The sequence below is a fragment of the Pelmatolapia mariae genome, linkage group LG7, assembly GCF_036321145.2.
Source record: "Pelmatolapia mariae isolate MD_Pm_ZW linkage group LG7, Pm_UMD_F_2, whole genome shotgun sequence".
Classification (NCBI taxonomy): domain Eukaryota; kingdom Metazoa; phylum Chordata; class Actinopteri; order Cichliformes; family Cichlidae; genus Pelmatolapia; species Pelmatolapia mariae.
Genome location: NC_086233.1, coordinates 30,130,203 through 30,149,034, shown reverse-complemented (window position 1 = coordinate 30,149,034; position 18,832 = coordinate 30,130,203). Strand labels below are relative to the sequence as shown.

General features: G+C 40.0%; 1 protein-coding gene across 7 annotated transcripts in view; it reads left to right on the top strand.

Moving 5' to 3' along the window:
- Positions 1–18,832, top strand: part of LOC134630956 (PALM2-AKAP2 fusion protein) — a 93,437-nt gene that overhangs the window by 17,386 nt on the left and 57,219 nt on the right. For all 7 annotated transcript variants that reach the window (XM_063478788.1, XM_063478785.1, XM_063478784.1 and 4 more), the window contains 2 exons: positions 6,000–6,080; positions 13,329–13,450. In XM_063478788.1, the coding sequence (XP_063334858.1) occupies positions 6,000–6,080; positions 13,329–13,450 (203 nt within the window). The remainder of the gene's footprint in view (positions 1–5,999; positions 6,081–13,328; positions 13,451–18,832) is intronic.

Here is an 18,832-nt window from a genome sequence, read left to right as displayed (position 1 = left end):
TGTGTGTCCTTCTCCCCACTGAAATCCAGACTTCTGTTATTGATGACACACAAAACCTTTTAATAATTTAATGTATTCCACCTTTTATTTAAACATTGGACTCAGAGTGAAAACAGTGTGCTGCATATAGTAATTGAAAAATTTGGGCTTTGTGGAGAAAAGACAGAAAATGTAGGTACACCTATAGTCACATGTTAGTACTGAAGGTTATTCCCGTTAATGAAGTAGCCTGGAAATGAGTCTGCCCCATATCACTTCTAGTTCCTATAAGCCAGCGGTCTCCAACCTTTTTTGCGCCACGGACCGGTTTAATGTCAGACAATATTTTCATGGACCTGCCTTTAAGGTGTCGCAGATAAATACAACAAAATAAAATGATATGACCAAGACAAAAACTGTGGTATTTTGTAAATATAATAATAAATGTGAATTCACTCTGTAATTGTGTAACTTTGTTACCAGCGTCCTCATGAAATGCGCCAACAACATTGAGAGTAACATCCTCCTCTCTGACCCTTAATGCTCTCTGGTCGCTATGGTAAAGCATAAACATTTCTTTCAAAATAAGACACACAACTACAACACAGAAAACCGAGTTAATGATAAAAACTCTGAAAACAATACATTTCACACCCGAGCCTCAACTCTCGCGGCTCAGTACCAAACAACTCACGGACCAGTACCAGTCCGTGGCCCGGGGGTTGGGGCCCGCTGCTATAGGCTCTAGCCCCACCCCTGAATCAGTTAAGACAAAATGTGTGCATTTTAAATAGTGGTATAAAATGTGCCATTCATGCTCATGCACTCATGCTACTTGGGTAGTAAAGTCTATGAGTACATGAATATTCATTTAAAATCTAGTAAGTTAAATTCTGGTGTGATCGCAGATTGTGATTGGTGTGATTGCTGTTCATCTGTGTGTAAGGATTGTGTAATTTGTCAATTACTTCCTGTCCATCACAGGAAACTCCTATCAAACATTAAGTTTGGTAGGATGTCGACTTCTATGCCTATTAAGTTCTTTTTTTTCTCGTATCAACTGAACAGGAAAAAAGAGTAAGAGTTCACTGAGCTGAGCTTAAATTTACAGGAAATGTAACCAGACAACTGACATTTGACTTCATCTTCACTGCCGAAATTTTAGCCCTTTAGGATGAAAATTCGATCAAGAGCACTTGGTTGTCTTGTGAGGTTAAACACACCAGCAAAACTGTGACAAATTAGAGTAAACTGTACACTGGAGATTAATCATTTAAGTTATTGAACACAAATGTCTTCACCCTTTAGACTGTGACAAAAATGATACGCTCTGCATACAAGCTGCTCTGTAAGCCAAATAGGGCCAAACACTGTGAGTCAGAGTGTGGGAAGTCGTGAGTGTGTCACCAAGAATGTCAACATATTTTTCTGAAGAGGAGGATGTGACCACTCGGAGAGAGTACAGTGAACAGAGCGGGGCTCGGGGTCATTATTCCTGCCTGTTCAACTCCACAAGGGAAAAAAACTTATTTCACTTTTTATTAAGCCCTCATATTCTATTGAAGACATTCTTTTACTGTTACAGTTCAGACTCATGCAGACTTATCTATTCAAAATTACTAAAAGTTTTTCCACCAAATTTGGTAATTCGAGTGCCATTTTTAACATTACACAAAAGCAATTACTTCATTGTCAAGAAAACTCTGCAGGTCTCTCAAAAATGTTCTCTATTTAGCAACCAACCACTACTTTAAAGTATTATTCAGTATTCAGTATTCAGTAGCCAGTACTACAGTTTACATGACAGCAGAGCTTTTCTGTGGAAAGGGATGCCCTATACATTTTATTTCTGGGATATGATGATGAAAACTAAATGGCACCCAAACCATCTTTGATCTGGCGATGTCAACCATCATATGTGCTTATGCATTCCTATATAGTAAATGATTGTCAGACGTACAAAGCACACACACTGGCTGAGTGCTGTTTATTTAGAGAGTATATTAGTGTGGGCTTTTCTCTGTCTACGTATTCAAGCCCGTGAGTCTATTTGCTTTTGTGTCTTTCATGTGGGCGTGTATTTGCGTGCGTGCGTGTTTTGCCCATTCCCTGACCACATGTCCTCGACAGTCCCTGACATCTGGTGACCATACCTCTGCTTACGCTCTCTGACTGTACTTCGCCAACCATGGGAACCATGCCGCTGTGTAGGCTGCTCCTGTATGTGTGTGTCTGTGTGTGCAACAGAGGGAGAGAAATGACTTCAGATTTGGTGTATATATTTTCACAGCCTGTGTGCAGTTTAATAATATGTTCTGATAGTCTGCTATAGTCATATAGCAGTTTTGCACCTTTCTTTTCAGGGGTTTCTTGTTTTTCTTTGTTTCTAAAAAGAGCAGGTCCAAATGCAGCTTTTATGCGCTCCATCTTGGGTCCATTTGGTAATTTCCTGGCACCAAATGAACATGTTCGCACCACAGTTGGAAAAGAGGCACACCTGAGGTTGTGGGTTTGCTGAATAGACAGTGCAGGGTAATTTTGGTGCACACTTTGGCACAAAATTGCATTTGCTCCTGCTCAAACTACCTCTTATCCTATCACAAACACAGACGCCGGGTTTTAATAGCTTTAGTTGGCAGGCACATACACAGAGACATCCAGACTCACTCAAGTGTGGTCTACTTTCCATTTCTTAGACATTATTTTCATCTGCTAAATATTACCAAGGAAAATTTGTTATATAATACCATTGAGTTCAGTTAAATGTTGCTATAAATGTTGTGTTTGATAAGTGAGCATCCTTCAGATGCGCTCTCCTCCCAAAAACAATCCCACATGTCATTAGTTCAAGCTGTTATTATAGCCTCTAATTATGTTTTATAGCATAAATTAACCCGTGAATAATTGCATTTAAAATTTGCACCAGTATGAGCATGCTCAGATGGAGCAACCAAGTAATTTAAGAAAATTGAGCTACCTGTCATTTTGCAAAAATTACATATTGTTGCACAAAGTATGAACTTTTCCTAATTCTAACCAGTGTGGTTGACTACACCAAAAAGCAAATGAAAATAAAAAGTCAAAGGTTTGTGTGCTTATATCTAGAGCAGACTTCTTCTTCTTCTTTTTTTCTTTTTTTTGGGGGGGGGGGGGGGGGGGGGGGGCACACTGAAAACATTCCTTGATAACATCTCAAAAACAGATGTCTGATAAATTATGTAGAAGACTTGGTGATACCGCTACAAGGATCAAGGTGGTTTGTGTGCTTTAGTCTACCCATGAGTGTAACTATGTTGTCAGAGGCAACTGGCACCTGGTAGGGTCTCACAAGGCAAGGGACTTCTAGGGAAAAATGGATACAAGGGTCAAATCTCTTAGCTGACTCAGGTGGCCAGGTCTTCATTCGTGGGACTCAGCCCAAATGAGACACATATGATTGGATTGGATAGGCCACTAAAGGGACTTTGGTGTTTGTTAAAGTGCTTATAAGGCCTAGAAGGTAATCTTGCTGTTGGGGAATGTTTTCTGGCTGTCATTTGCACTGACGGAGTCCAGAAGATCTTCTTTGAGTCTCTGGTGGTGTGCTTTACGGTGGCCCTCTCGGGAACAGCATGCCTGGTCGCAGTGGAGTTTTGTTACTAGATTTCTGTGCTGATTACAGTAACAAACACCATGTTCGAGTGTAAAGGTGTTCATAAGTACACCTGGCAACATGCTGGAGATCCATGATCGATGATTAGAAACTTTATCAGATCTGCAAAAAGGCCAGTCAGCTGTCAGCTGGTCAATACCTGGCAGGGAGGTCTCTGCGCTTAAGCTTTATGTTTAGGCAGCCCTCAGTAACACGTTGTGTGCAACAAGGAGGTGCATGTAGAATCTGCCAGTAACAGTTTTACATTACTCCCTGGCATGATTTACCAGGACAATTTTATTTGAGTATTTATGTTTGGAAAATTTGTGTTTGTGCCCAAAGTGTTTGTGTGCCCTGTACAGGAAAAATAAAGCCCGGGATCTCATTTCCACCCACGTTAGAAACTCTTAGGCAGAGAAAATGCTGGAGAGGTGCTGATTTTGATGCAGAGCAGTCACAGGGTCTTTAAAGTAACAGAATTGTATTTTTTTACGTGCTGAAACATCACAAGCAACAGCAGCAAGTCCCCCAACCTTTTCATTTACCTATCTTGTTTCTATATTGACTCTTTTATTTCTGTTTTCACCTGTTTCCTGATAACATCTATTGAATTCTCCTCTGCTCTATTTTTATTCCATTGTATTCAGCTCCGTATTCCCTTCTCCTCTTTTTTCTATTCTGCATCAGTCTTCACTTACTTTGTCTGAGAAATGGTCCAAGGTTCATTCATATTTGGGGGGTTTCCCCTTATGGCTATATTTAGTCAACAGGAAACGTCCCAGAAATCCTCAGTCTACTCCCACAGAGTAGTGAGTGGGAGAGATGAAGCCACATACACATCCACATTGTCTCATGCTCGTCATCCCCAAGCAGGCTTATACTGGGACCTGCTTTGTTTGTACATTTCCATGCATTTATGTGCATGCTTTAATCATTCTAGTTTTTTGTGTGTATTTTCTTTGTTTTCAGCTTAAAACCTTCCACTCACCATGCACCCACCTCCTCTCCCACCCATTATTTATCCTTTATCTCCACATAAAGGAATGTTCTTCCCACCCCAAGTTCAATGACAGTGCCACGTGGAGTAATCAAGGTCAAATCTCTGCTCTTTATATAGCTTGTGAGCACTAACCCTTCTCAAACCTCAATAAGCTTTCACCTCCAACCTCTCTAATACTTTCCTTCCTTCCTGTGTATGCCCCCTGGACCATATTTCTACCCAGGTCTTCATAAGGAGACATTTAATTGCACATATGTACAGCATGCGGACAGCGTACAGTGTAGTGGATTTTTTTTTTCTCAGAAAAAACAATTATTATGAATAAAATCTGGCTTTACTGGAGCATCCGTGACAGTACTCAACCAGTAAACTCTACCACACCTTATCATTATTAAATTGAGATCGACAGTATATCGCATTTCAGTCTCTGCACACTTCTAAACTGAATTTGTTTAAACCTTAATCTCTCCATTAAACTTGTCCCAAAGGGATCTTTGTCTTGCAGATTGCAATGCACCATTAAAATGTAAACACATTCAATCAATAAAACAATTGTATTCTTATGCTTAGGCGCTGCTGAAAGCTGTCTCTGAAGGCATTATGTTTTCCAGTTGTTCATCCATTTATCCCTCAGATCTCACATCTCACAGACTACTTGTGGGAATTTTGGAAACTTGGCACAAACATTGCCTGGAAGTCCAAGATGAATTTTGAATTTTGTGGCCAAAAGCTCAAAATTTCACAATAGATGTTTTAGGACATAAGTCAAAAATTCAGACACAATTCATCCATCTTTTTGATCACTTATCCAATTCAGGGTCATGAGGGGGATGGAGTCTGTCAGCCGTTATAGGGTTTAAGGACAGGTTGCCAGTTTATTTCAGAACTAACACATAGAGGCAGACAATTAAATGTATAGATTTCTGTAAAATGTAAAAAAGGACAGGATCAGAAATGAGTATATCAGTGGGACAGCTCAGGTTGAGCAGTCTAGAGGCAAAGTTAGAGAGGTAAGGCAGAGATGGTTTGGACATGTGACAAGGAGAGAGAATGGATATACTGGTCAAAGGATTTTGAATATGGAGTTGCCGGGCAGGAGTAAAAGAGGAAGACCACAAAGAAGATGTAGTGAATGAGGACAAGCAGAGGGTTGGTGTGGCATAGAAAGAGGTTAGAGATAGGAGATGTAGGAAGATGATCTACTGTGGAAAAGCAGCTGAAAGAGGAAGAGGAAGTCAAGCATCAGTTCTACTGTGACATCATTACTTTTATTCTTTTCAGGCAATATTAAATGCTACAAACTCAAGACTCAACTTTACAACAGTAACACACCAGATTTCAAATGACAGGCTCTTTGATTTTTAACTCTTACATTTCTTTGTCTTACAGGAGAAACGGAAGCGGCAAACTGAAATTGATGACAAAAGAAGCCAGCTTGATGACCTGCTGCTGCAACTGCAACATGTAAAGGTATGTCATGTATTTATGATACATATGTTGGGTACATATGATACATATGTATAAGTATTATTTACAGTTCAAGTAAGGATTAAATGCCCTGTTGTTTTTATATTAGAGCAATAAAACATCATCGCCTGTCTATGTGCACATGTGCAAAGAAATATCATCCTGGACATGCTCAGGAGCTGTTTATCCATCTTTGCATAATTCAGCTATAACACTTATGGTACCACTGTAAGGGCTAAATTTGAAAATTATATATTTATTAACATTTTTAAAGACAACAGACAGAGAAATACCAACATTCACTCAGTTGAACTTGGATGTCTGACAAAAGTCCTGGATTGTGATGTACTTACAGACTTTTCTGCTTACTCGTGTTACACAGAGCTATTCATTACTTGAATGCACTGCGTACAGCTGAGCTAAAACAGTGTGAGCTTCTGCATGTGAGAGATACATTTTTGACTGAGGTACTGGTTGATTAAAATTAGGTCAGCGTAAAGGTGAAGGGAAGGTGGAGAGTGCAGATTAGGGTTAGTAGTTCACAGGGGAATGACGTGAGTCATGATGCTCTTATGAGTTATTGCTCTGTCCTCTTTCTTTATCTAGATATAGCTTCGACCCTTGAGAGATAGATCGATTTGACAGCTTCCTTAACTGTTTTGTCTCATTTCAGCATGCTGCATGCAAGTGTGTTTAATTACTCATGAGCATGTGTGAGTGTGTTTGTCAGTTTTTGGCTGAGATGTTAGTGATTCCACCTCAGTATCTCCTGGTGTGCAGGCCTATTAGAACAAGAGTTTCCCTTGGCTAAGTAGGCCCTGGCCTGGCTGTTTTCTTCTTTACAGGAAAAACACTCAAATCCAAACACACAAATATATCCCCTCATAGTTAATGCCAGCCACTACCGGTAAGCCAAGATTTTAGTTTCAAGTAAACACAGATTTGATGTCCAAATAAAACGTAGGACAGAGGATACAAGCTGCTGACACATTATGAGTTTATAAAATGAGCAGCTTCCAGGCATCTGTAATTTATGCGGACTTCTTCTTTCAACTACTAATGAATTATTTGACCTTGTACACAAAACTCACCCAACCAAACCACTGTCACACAACAGACTGAGGCATCCCATAATTTTCGAGCTTTGACACACGATGTGACGCTGTTTAAACTATATGTCACTGGACTTTTATTTAAGTGTCGTCACTGTGTTTATAAAATGTGTGCATGAGCAACACAAGTCAAATATGGTGCTGCTCTTGTGATGTATAATTGGTTTAACTTCAAAAGACAATATTAGGAAAATCCCACAGCCGTAGCTGCTGCAGAGTTGCAGGGTGGTTAAAAGAATAGCTGTGGGTACTCATTAAACTACATAAATATCTATGGGAACCAGTTTTAATATTTGCAATAAAAATGCATTCCATTCGCTAACTAGAGCCATTAAACACACTTGGCATGAATGAATCCTTTATCAAATACGTCTGATTCCACATACTAGTGTTTTCCACCATTTAACACCCACTTATGGGAACATGGGCAAAACAAAAACATTGATTCAAGACATGTGCACTTTCATTAAAGCATGCAGTGCAGTTCAGCCATTAATTGGGGTTTACAGTAACTCGTATATTTGGTTTTGAGCCCTCTGAAGAGTCGAGTTTTCCAGTTAGGGCTCATCTGCAAAGGGTGTTTATCATTCTAAGCATATGCATATTTTATACGTAACATTTTTTAGTGTGTGTGTTTGCTTTGAAAGTGCTGATGAATCAGTGCTCCTTTCTAATATCTGTTTTCTTATTTGACCCGATCTGGGTTATTCTTCACTGAAAGTAATAATCATAACAAATTACACATGACACAAACTGCTGACATTTCAGACTACTGCAATGACTGCTATTTAGACTAACAGCCACTGTTGTTTTATCAGTGCTGCACTGATGTGCTACAGTGCTACACTTACCAACTTTTCAGTGGCACTTCAGCTAAGTTTGAATTAGTCTTCTTGCAAATGACAAAACTTAACTTTGAAAACATCCATGTTGATGCCACCTACTGGTTTCTGCACTTCTGCTTTGAAGACTCAGATTCTGGCATCCATCCTTGTTTTGTGAACTCTGAAAAATAAGGAAAGAAATCCCTGTTCAGCTGCGGTGAAAGCTTGGTTTACATTTCTAACAGTCAAACTTAATCACGGATGGAGTTGGACTCCACCAAAGGGTCTTTTGTCCCTAATTCTGTTTATAATTTGTATAGACAGAATTTCTAGGCACAGCTAAGTGTTGAAGGGTGTTCTCAGGTGGTCTCGGGAGCTCGACTCTGCTTTTTGCTGATGATGTGATTTTGTTGGCGTTATCGAGCAATGACCTCCAGCTTATATTGGAGTAGTTTGCAGCCAAAAGTGGAGCTACTTGGATTAAAATTGCTACCTCCAAGTCTGAAGTTCTCAGCCAAGAAAAGGTAAATTGCCCACTCAGGTTTCCATCCAAAGTGGCTTAAAGTGTCTTATTTAAGTGCATTTAAGTGTCTTAAACGCGTTCACAGGTGAGTGGTCAGTGTAGTGGGACACTGACAGGGCGATTGATGTGGCATCTGCAGTGATGTAGACAAGTTTGTTAAGGTGAAGAGAGAGCTGAGCAGGAAAGTGAATTTGTCAATTTCTTGGTCAATCTATTTTTCCACCATTACCAATCTTCATGACCTGTGGGTATTGACCATAGAAATTAGATTTTGGTTACAGGCAGCAGAAATGAGCTTCCTCCAAAGGACACCTGGGCTCTCCCTTAGAGATTAGGGGAGAAGCTCCTTCATCTGAGGTGGTTCAGGCATCTGTCCCTTCAGTGCCACCTAGGTGAAGTGTCTCGTCTGGCTTGGAAACACCTTGGCCTCCTCTGCTTAGACTGCTGCGCCTAATAAGCAATTGATAATGCATGGATGGATGGCCATTGCCATGTTATGCAAAAAGCTATATTATTTGTTTAACAAGAACAGATGTGATGCATAAATCGGTTAATTAGTGTCATTGTAAATGCTCCAAAAGACACTAATACAATAAGCATAACTTCAAGTCAATGGCTTGATTGCGCATTTTACCTTACAAGTCTTATAGATGAACTCACATTTGGAGCCAGCCTTAAATGGCTGTGATAAGTTTGGATTCATTCAAAAGTCATCACAACTCAACTATCCTTCTTATGCTCCCTAAAGATAAATGAAAAACCAAGAGAGGTCAGAATGGATCTTAATCTGAATATGTTTGCTCTATCTGCAGAATCAAGCCCCCACTGATCTCTAATGATCTGTGGACTTTTCTTTCATACAACACCAGTAGGCTTGAACTCCAGATGTAATCAGTATCTGGTCACACAGTTCCATTTAATGGCCATTACCGCTAAGTGCCACGCTGCCAGGCAGCATGAAGCAGGCTTTGTTGAGCGCTCTCTGGAGACCCAGTGGCTTGGGAGAGGAAACGGGAACTAGAGCCCAGAGATTTGATAAGGACCTCTGGGCTGCATGATTCAAGCTTCTCAATGGAGGCGATGATATGAGTCTGGAACTTTGTAAACATCGGCATGACTTCAGAGCAAAGTTTAACCTTGGCCATGAATTCTCTTTTTGAAGCAGTGTCTCCATCTGGGCGTTACATATTTTGATAAATTGGTTATTTCACTTTCTGATGACAAGCACAGACATTCATAACAGCCTGAAACCCTCCCTTTAATAGCCGAGTTCAGAGTGGTTGTGTGTCACAGCTCAACAGGAAATGGAAAGTCTGTTAAACAGCATGAGAGAGAAGCAAAGAGCCGTCTGGTTCTCAGGGGAAACAAGTTATTCACCAATGCTTTTTGATAGCCGAAATGCTACAGAAAGCTGTTATATATATATTATGGTATTGATAAACCTCCACAGTGTTGGTAAGAGGTCAGGCACAAATATAGCCAACCATGCTCCTCTGAATAAGTGATGGTTTCTAAATCATATAGAGAATACCGCTGTGATCTCGATGTGGAATGTGGAATTTGCTTAATGAACTTGAAACTAGCTGTTTGTGATGGAAAACTGCAGCGCAAGAAAATCAAACATGGACGGGAAAATTTAGCAGAACATAGTTTTTAAATTGTTTGGTTTAACTGATAACCAGGTTGTGCAACTGCCTTTCAAAATATTTCTGTCATACACTCACCAGACACAATGCAACTCGCTAGCACCTCATGAACCACTTTTTTTCTTTCAGAACTCTTTATTGCACACATTTAACAAGGTGCTGGAAACACTGAGATTGAGATCTGGTGACCGTGGAGGCTATTTGAGTACAGTGAACTCATTGTCATGTTCAAGAAACCTGTTTTAGATGATTTGAGCTTTGCAGCATGCTATACACTTTTGTCATAAAGGGATGGATGAAGTCAGCAGCAACACTCAGGTATGCTATGGTGTTTAAAAGATGCTCAGTTGGTATTCAAGTTAAATTTAGTTGTTTTATATAGCGCCAAATAACAACAAAGGCTGATTCAAGGCACTTAGAGCCAAAAGTATGCTAATAAAAACACCTCCACACAGCAGACTGAATTGTTGATACTAGGCAGGATGGATCCATGATTTCATGACCTCACCACCTGAATGTTGCAGCCAAGATCATGAGACCAGGCAACATTTTTCCAATCGTCTGTTGTTCAATTTTAGTGAGCCCGTGAAATTGTAGCCTGTTCTGAGCTGAAAGACAGTGCACACGGTGCAGCCTTCTGCTGTCCATCCCCTTCAAAGTTCTGCATGTTGTGCTTTCAGAGATGCTCTGCATATACAATTTGGCCATTATCATTTGACATTTGCCATCGACGAGGCTTTTTTTTCTTTATTGGACCATGTTCTATAAACCCAGAGATCTTTGTGCGGGCAAATTCCAGCAGATCAGCACTTTCTGAAATACTCAGGCCAGCCTGTATGGCTCCAACAAACATGTCACTTTCAAAGTCACTTAAATCACCTTTTTCCCCATTCTGATGCTCAGTTTGAAACGCTGCAGGTCATTGTGACCATGATTATACATGCTTACATGCACTGACTTGCCACCATGTGAGTTTCTAAATATTTAATTAGGACTTAATCAGTGTATATGTGAGATCAGCTCGATTTAGTGGCCGTGCAGCATTCAACTACTTGTACACAAGTGGTGTGTGTGTGTGTGTGTGTGTGTGTGTGTGTGTGTGTGTGTGTGTGTGTGTGTGTGTGTGTGTGTGTGTGTGTGTGTGTGTGTGTGTGTGTGTGTGTGTGTGCGCGCGCACGGTGGGGGGAGTCACACGGGTAATTTTCAGCTCTATGACCTCCAGCCAAGCAACAGTTTGACAGTAAACAGCTAAAAGGTGAATCAGAGTGTTCCCGCTCCACTCTGTTGTGGTAACAAAGCAAAGCTCCAGACAGAAACGGAGACATTAATGGCGTAAACAGAGCTCTGGCATTATCTATAAAACATTAAAGAAATCCAGAGCCGCCTGTGTGATGAGAAGATTGGCACCCTGGTTGATTTTCTGTGTTTAATACCGCAAGAATCAGACAAACAAACCTGGGGTTTAATGTGGGGCCTAATCTATATTGTTTATCCATGAAACGTAAACACAGGGCTACAGGGACCACATGCAGTATATGGAATTTTTGTGTGCCCAGATATGTCTCTGGGACAAATCTGGAGACAGAAATCGAGACGCAATAAAATACCATAAAACACAAAACAATGTTGTTGGTTTTGTTATTATAAGGCATAGCGAAACAAGAATTGTTTCTTTAGCTTATTATTATCTTACAAATCATTTAAACAGAAACAGAGAGACAGTAGAAAATCTGCTTCATATTTTATCCCTGTTTAGTCTAATTTGAGAAATATTTGTGCACCAAAATACCATCTGTCTCTTCACACAGCAGTAAAATGATCAAAGGACAAATTTTCACTAAACTGCTTGTTTAGTAAAACTTAATAGAAAAGCATCATGCTCACAGTGAATGTACTTAAATTTCTTTCCTTTTTTGGAATTTGAGAAAAAATAAATTTGTTATAGTTCACAGAAAAAAACACTCTTAGTTGAAGAAAACAACCTTGACTGTACATGATGATATTTAGCCGACAAAGCGCTTTTATAACGCATGTTCCTAACAAAATAACGTTGTTTACATCAAGGAGAATGGTTGCTGTAGCTCTCTCGGGCTTGTGGGATTCGCCTTTAACAAAGAGTAGTTTCCTATGAGTAGCAGCTGAGTTCAGAGTTTCTGTGTTACATAAAAACTCCTACATGTTTGGTTATTTGTTCTAGCTGTGCTCGGCAGTGATTAGAGGAATCTAGCCCCCGTAACGGTGCTCCAGTGGCAGTTAACAGCATGTTTAACAAAAACACACTATCACAAAGATGCTGATGTAGTGTTTGATGTAGTCTGCTGAACAGGTCGACAACCTTTTCTGCTCTAAACATTCTCATTTGGTCATTTGAGAAGACTCTATGCACCATTAGACCAGCTGTATCCAAATAGTAAAGTAGGAGTGTACCATAAAGGTGTTATCAGTTAACAGGCTTCCAATGTGGCTGCCATTTATTAGAGCTAACAGTTACTCACTGGATTGATTTGACAGACAAATAATCACAACCTTTTTGTCAATTATTAATTGATTCATTGCCTGGTCAAATAAAGCACTCTGGCATGCTTCATTACATTTTATTTATTACATTTCTTTCTTGTCAGTTCTAGAGTCTAGTGAAAAAAATCTGTGCTTCTAGTTTTTAAACCTTTGCATCTCTATTTCCCACCAACCTCAGTTTATATGCTAAGCCAACCAGCTGTGGAGTCATGGCATCGTGATCTTCTGATCAAACAGGAAAATAGGTTAATCTATTCCAAAAGCAGTGGTTAAACTTGTGTGAACTTATGACAGAACAACTCAGATTGATTGTTACGTATTGGCAGCCTGTCTGTTCTTATAAATTAGATGGGGATTATCTGCAAACCTTAAGTCTGAGAGTGATTGCACCCTGGTGGGTCATTGCTGGGTCTCCTTCCACCAGTGGTCATCCAGAGGTTGAGAGTATCATATGCTCAGCCTTGTGGACAGCCACTTGCAATTAGTTGCAGACAGCAAAACAAAATTCAATACAATTACCAGTCAACCACTGATTTGTTTCTAGTCACAAGAAGGTTCCCATTCTATTTGTACTCTAGAGTGACTGAGCCATTGCGTGAACTGAAACCAGCATGTCTTTGTGTCCTCAGTCCAAAGCTATGCGTGAGCGGTGGCTGCTCCAGGGCATGGGAGTGGAAGAAGAGGAGGCACGGCGGAAACAGCTGGAACAAGATGAAGAGCAAGGGAAGAGGCTGGAAGACATGATACACAGGTACAACACATGCAGTAACGAGGCTTGGGTTCAGTTTGCTCTTCATGGACATTTTGGCAGTGCTGCTGATTGTCTTCTGTTGTGGTTAGAGTACAGTGCAGGACATAATACATTTGAGTGGGATTAAACAAAAGGCAGAGCTGATATTAAACAGATGTAAGCAGCGGATTAGATTAATAATAACAAAAGTTGTCACATCTGTTTTTTTAATACTGAGCTTCTGTTTTTCTTGTTGGCACCCTGCAGCCTTGGCCAATTTGACATATTTCCAAGAATATCAGTTTTATTCTCCCTTTTGCTTCTAGTCTTATATGTAGTCATCAAATAAGGACTTTTTTTTACATCTAATTCACAAAGAACACACTGGACATGCAAAAAAAAGGGACAGAAGAGGAAGAGAGTGAGATACATTTAAAGAATCAAAATAGAGTGATGTGACTCTTTTTGTGCTTCCTGTCTCTGTGTCTCTGGGAGGAGCTTCCTGATTCCCATCAAGTATTGCTGTGAGATAGTCACTTATTCCCCAGTGAAGTTGGGGGCATGAGATCATGAATAAAGTGCCAGCCAGTTCTTGCTATTGTGATTCTGGGTGTGAGATTGGGGTTGGGCTGCAGCTTTTCTTTCCTGAGACAGACAGAAAGCAGCAGAAGGCAGAGGCTTTGTCTGATTTCTAGTACTGCTTAATAGTAATGATGTAGAAGCTGGTGTGCAATAAAATGAAACTGCACAAAATAAACGAGTGAGGTCTTTTCATTCTGGATACAAATTAAAAATGTAAAAAAATATGTCCACATGAGATGACCTTAATATAATGTTGATATCCCCATATTTGGCAGGACCTGAAAAGATTAGCCCAATTATAATAATGTATGCATGCTCAATGGTACAGAATTCTTAGTGAGAAGAAAATAGGGGGTTCTCCTCTTTTATTAGGGAAGAGACACAGGAAGAAGCATGAAGCAGTGGAAACTGTTAATGTTGTATATGGGAAAAAAGAAAAAGAAGAGGAAAAAATATTCACAAAATATTCTGCCAACAAAAACTAGCATGGATTCATAAAGAGTAAAGCTTAGCAGCATAGCAGGATAATGGCCTGTAAAAACAAATCAGTTAAAATGCAGTGGAGAGTCATTGTCTCGTAGCTCGTGTATATGGGTGAGTGAGATCAGAGCACGCTCTGAAAATCAGGCTTGAGCAAAGGCTCTGGGTGCATTTGGCATCAGTGAGTGAGGCTTACTCCACCACCTCATTTATCAAATCTCTGTATGAAAGAGACTCTGTTAGCTACCGTAGGTTATCACTGCTGCCGAAATAACATCAACATGAAGCGTTGTCACGAACTCCAGGATAACATTTGCTCTTCTATAAACAGAACAGCCGTGAATGGTCACAGAGACAGCTTTGTAGGCCAGAGTACAGTTGTGATGGTGAAGCTGCCTCACGTGAATCACTTCATTCAGCTGCAGCTGAATAGAGTTGCTGTCTGATTATTATTTTTTTTTTAATATTGCAGTTGTGGTTTTAATTAGTTACAAAAGCAATTAAACTGTAAAGATTATTGTCTGCAGTCTGGTTTCACTCTCCTACAGTCCAGCCTTTTGAGCTAAATCAACTCCAGCTTTATTTATCTCTGCAACATGAAAACAAAGTGTTGCACAGCAATCACAAGTGACAGTCAAACTCTCTAGACAACTGTGTGGCATTGGAGATTTTTTGAATTCTGCATTCTCAAATCCTAAAAATACACACTGAGTTAGAACAACCGCAGTTAGCTCCAATAACAGCAACAGTGGGCCAGAAAGTTCTGAAGGCCATACTTTTCTTGATTCCCAGAAAGTTTTGGAGTAAATGTAGAAGTTGGTCAATGCCTTGTTGTCTTGCATACTAATCCTTTGTTTCACAAGGTAGACGGAGAGAGACAGACAATAGATAGAATGATACACAGACAGACAGACAGACAGACAGACAGACAGACAGACAGACAGACAGATAGATAGATAGATAGATAGATAGACAGACAGACAGACAGACAGACAGACAGACAGACAGACAGACAGACAGATAGATAGATAGATAGATAGATAGATAGATAGATGTGAATCAGGGTCTCAGATGGCTGCTGAAAAGTGCTTTAAGAGGAGCTCAGCTGTTTGGCATTAAAGTCTCAAGGCTTTCAGAAAACAAGCTTTTCCAGTGGGTAAAATAAAGCCACAGTGCTTGTGTGTGGGTGTTTGAGGAGTGTCTTTATAGTCACACAAATCCTAAACCTGAAACCCGGTAATGAAAACATTGTACACAAATAAACATGAAAAAATAAGTGTATGGCCACCTGAATGAGAGGCAGATGATGCATCAGAGGAAATTACTTCATAAGTATAATCAAATGGAACTCCCACACAGTCGTGCTTACTGCTGAAATATTTATTAAATTATAACGTTTCAGTCTGCCCGTCCTAGATTAGGTAGATTGATACCATATTAGCATTCTCTTTTATACACACACACAGACACACACACGCAAGAGCTAATCAATTATCACATTATCCAATCAGAAAAGCAGATGACTCAGTGATTCAATAAACACTTTAGCAGTAAAGGAGACGGCGTATAAAATTAAACATCAACAGTAGGAAAAAAGTGTGATGTCATGGTGTGAAGGTGGGAGATATTGGAGGACTTCCTGCTTTTAACACAAGCTTCAGTGGACACTTTAAAGACCGAACGAGACAAAGACACAGCAGTTGCTCTTTCAGAGATGCTTGTCTCATTTCATGCACCGGAGAACACGTAAAGAAAAAAGAAATATAGAAAGAAGAGGAACAGCTGTGCTGCTTGCTGAGCATTAAATGCAATACAATAAGTGTTATTGGATAGTCCAAAGGAACAGACAAACCTAATGTAAACACATCACTAAGGGGGGGGGGGGGGGGGGGGGGGGGGGGGGGGGGGGGGGGCAGTGGTATCTTTGTGCAGGCCATTTCATCCACATACAGTACTTGGACAGCACAGACAGGAGGAAGGACAAGACGTTAACTTTGGAGCCTGGAGAACACACAGACACAAGGACACAGAATGAGAGAGAGTGGAGGCAGCAGTGGTAGTTTTACAGATATCCCTATCATTACATGGACAGGCTAAGTAAACACAGAGAGGAATACAGCACTGTGACCCGAGCTGTACCCACACTGTGCTGCTTTTGGATCATTGCTTGTTTCATGTTGCACAGACAGCGTTGTGCGGATGTCGCTGTCACTGTTGGGGAAACGTGTGGTTTTGTTTTGTTTTTTATGTACAGCTTGTCCTCCTACATATTCAAGACATGGAGAAATATGGTTTTATCTTTTTTTAGAAATCAGAAAATAGCTTCACTAAAAGAATGCAGGTTTTGAATTCAAAGGTAGGCCAGCACAGTCTTTATTTAAACATGTAGAGCGCGTACGTGTGCACAATCTCACATTTCTATTTGTGCACTCGCTAGGACCATTTTCCCTAATTTTCCCAGTGAATCTACAGTGACCTCCATTGCTCAGCGGATCAATAATGTTCCATCTTTTCATCACCTTGACTAACTATCAATAGATTACCAGACCAGAAAATCTGCAAGTGCAAAAGAGGCAAATGGGGACACATGAGGTCCAGCTGGCAGTCTGGCTATAGCAAAATATACTTATTGCAACAAGCCCAGTGAAATGCCCTGTGTTGTGTTACATAACGCTCCAAGAATATTTGTCTTTTGCCTCACAGTGGCAGTATGAGAGCAGTTTTTATCTGTGTTTCAGTTCAGATCATTCCACTGCAGTTTCAGCTTGTAGAGTTCGCCATATCAGCATTTCACAATCACACATTTGCCTCAGCTGTAAAACCAGACGAGACAGAAACCATTTTAGCTTAAGCTTAATGTGACTGCCGTGAAAACAAAGTCTTTCCTCACCAAAACTAAATTAAAGGCCAAAATTAGTCCCTCAGAGTTACATATTTGAGACAAGAACACCAAGCTAGAATCAACTAGAATAGAATAGTTAGTAAATTCCTTACATTTTGTGGGTGGGACACCAAAAAGGAAAGACTGAATTGTGTTTATTGTGTGCTACATTGATTTTCTCTTCCACGGATGTTACATTGCAGGTTTCAACATAAATACTTTATAAGTTAAATTTGAGCTAAAACAGTTAACTTGACAGAAAGTAGTCAAAAGTAATTTGATAAGGGATAAATTAGTTTAGTTTGGTAGCAACAATACTTTATACCCTCTACTTCTCAGGTCTAGTGATTTTTTTTGTAGCTGGACTATCAGCATCTATAAAACAATTCATTAAAGGTCCACATTTAACTCACTAAAAAACATTGCAAGAAGTCATAGACTTTATTAAAACTGTCTAAATTCCTTAAAATCATCAACCTTTTTACTGTTATTTAATACATATACATCTAAAATATAGTGTTTTTAAGGTTATAGACAAACCCCTTTCAATTTGCAGCAAGTTGGGAGAGACAATGTATTTTGTGTTAAATCTACATCATAGGTACATTGTAATTTATGCCTAAATTATGCTTCTGCTGTGAATCTGAGTTTGCGGTGTAGCCCGCTTAAGTTGCCATTGCCAGGTCTGCATTTACAACACATAAGTATAAATCCACTGTAAAAAGCCTGCACTTTACACATCAACTTGCACTCCTGTCTGTTTCACTTCCTGTCAGCCGTCAGTTTTCCTTCCTTTGCACTCTCATTAGTTAAATTCATCTATGATCATTTATCCAGTCAGCCTCCCCAGTTTATACTCCCTGATGTTTCAGTCTGTCAGTTGCCAGATCATCTGTTTTCCACCAGCTTCTAGTGTCTCCATTGTTCACAGTACAGTAGATCTCATCATGTGTTCATGCTTCCTGCATGTATGACCCCTGCCCAAATGAAAGATTTTGATTATTTCCCCTCATATTATTGTGGCTTATATGCTTTGCATTTGTGTCCATACGTCTTGCCTTTTCTTGCTCTCTGTAGCACAATCTGTGACTGTAAACAATTGAGCAGATTAGGACTTATGCAGCATAATGCATCTTTAACTTTGTGTGCGAGCTTTAGCACAGGACAGTTAATCATTCAAGCAGAAAGGATCAAAGAGCTGCATGAGTTACAGCTGCCCTGTGTGGGTGTGTGAATGCAGGCTATAAAATGATCATAACCAAAGAGTAAAAATAAGAGATTACAGAGCTGGAAATGGATCGTGTGCAGCTTGCATCTTCGCCAAGTGATTTGACTCGACAGAACAACACTCAGGAGGGAAACAAGACAAAGTCAGGGTCTGAATATAGATTTCTGGGCCTGTGTGTACAACCTTAAAGAGTGATTTCACTCTTTGACTACATAATGTGTAGGAGTAATGG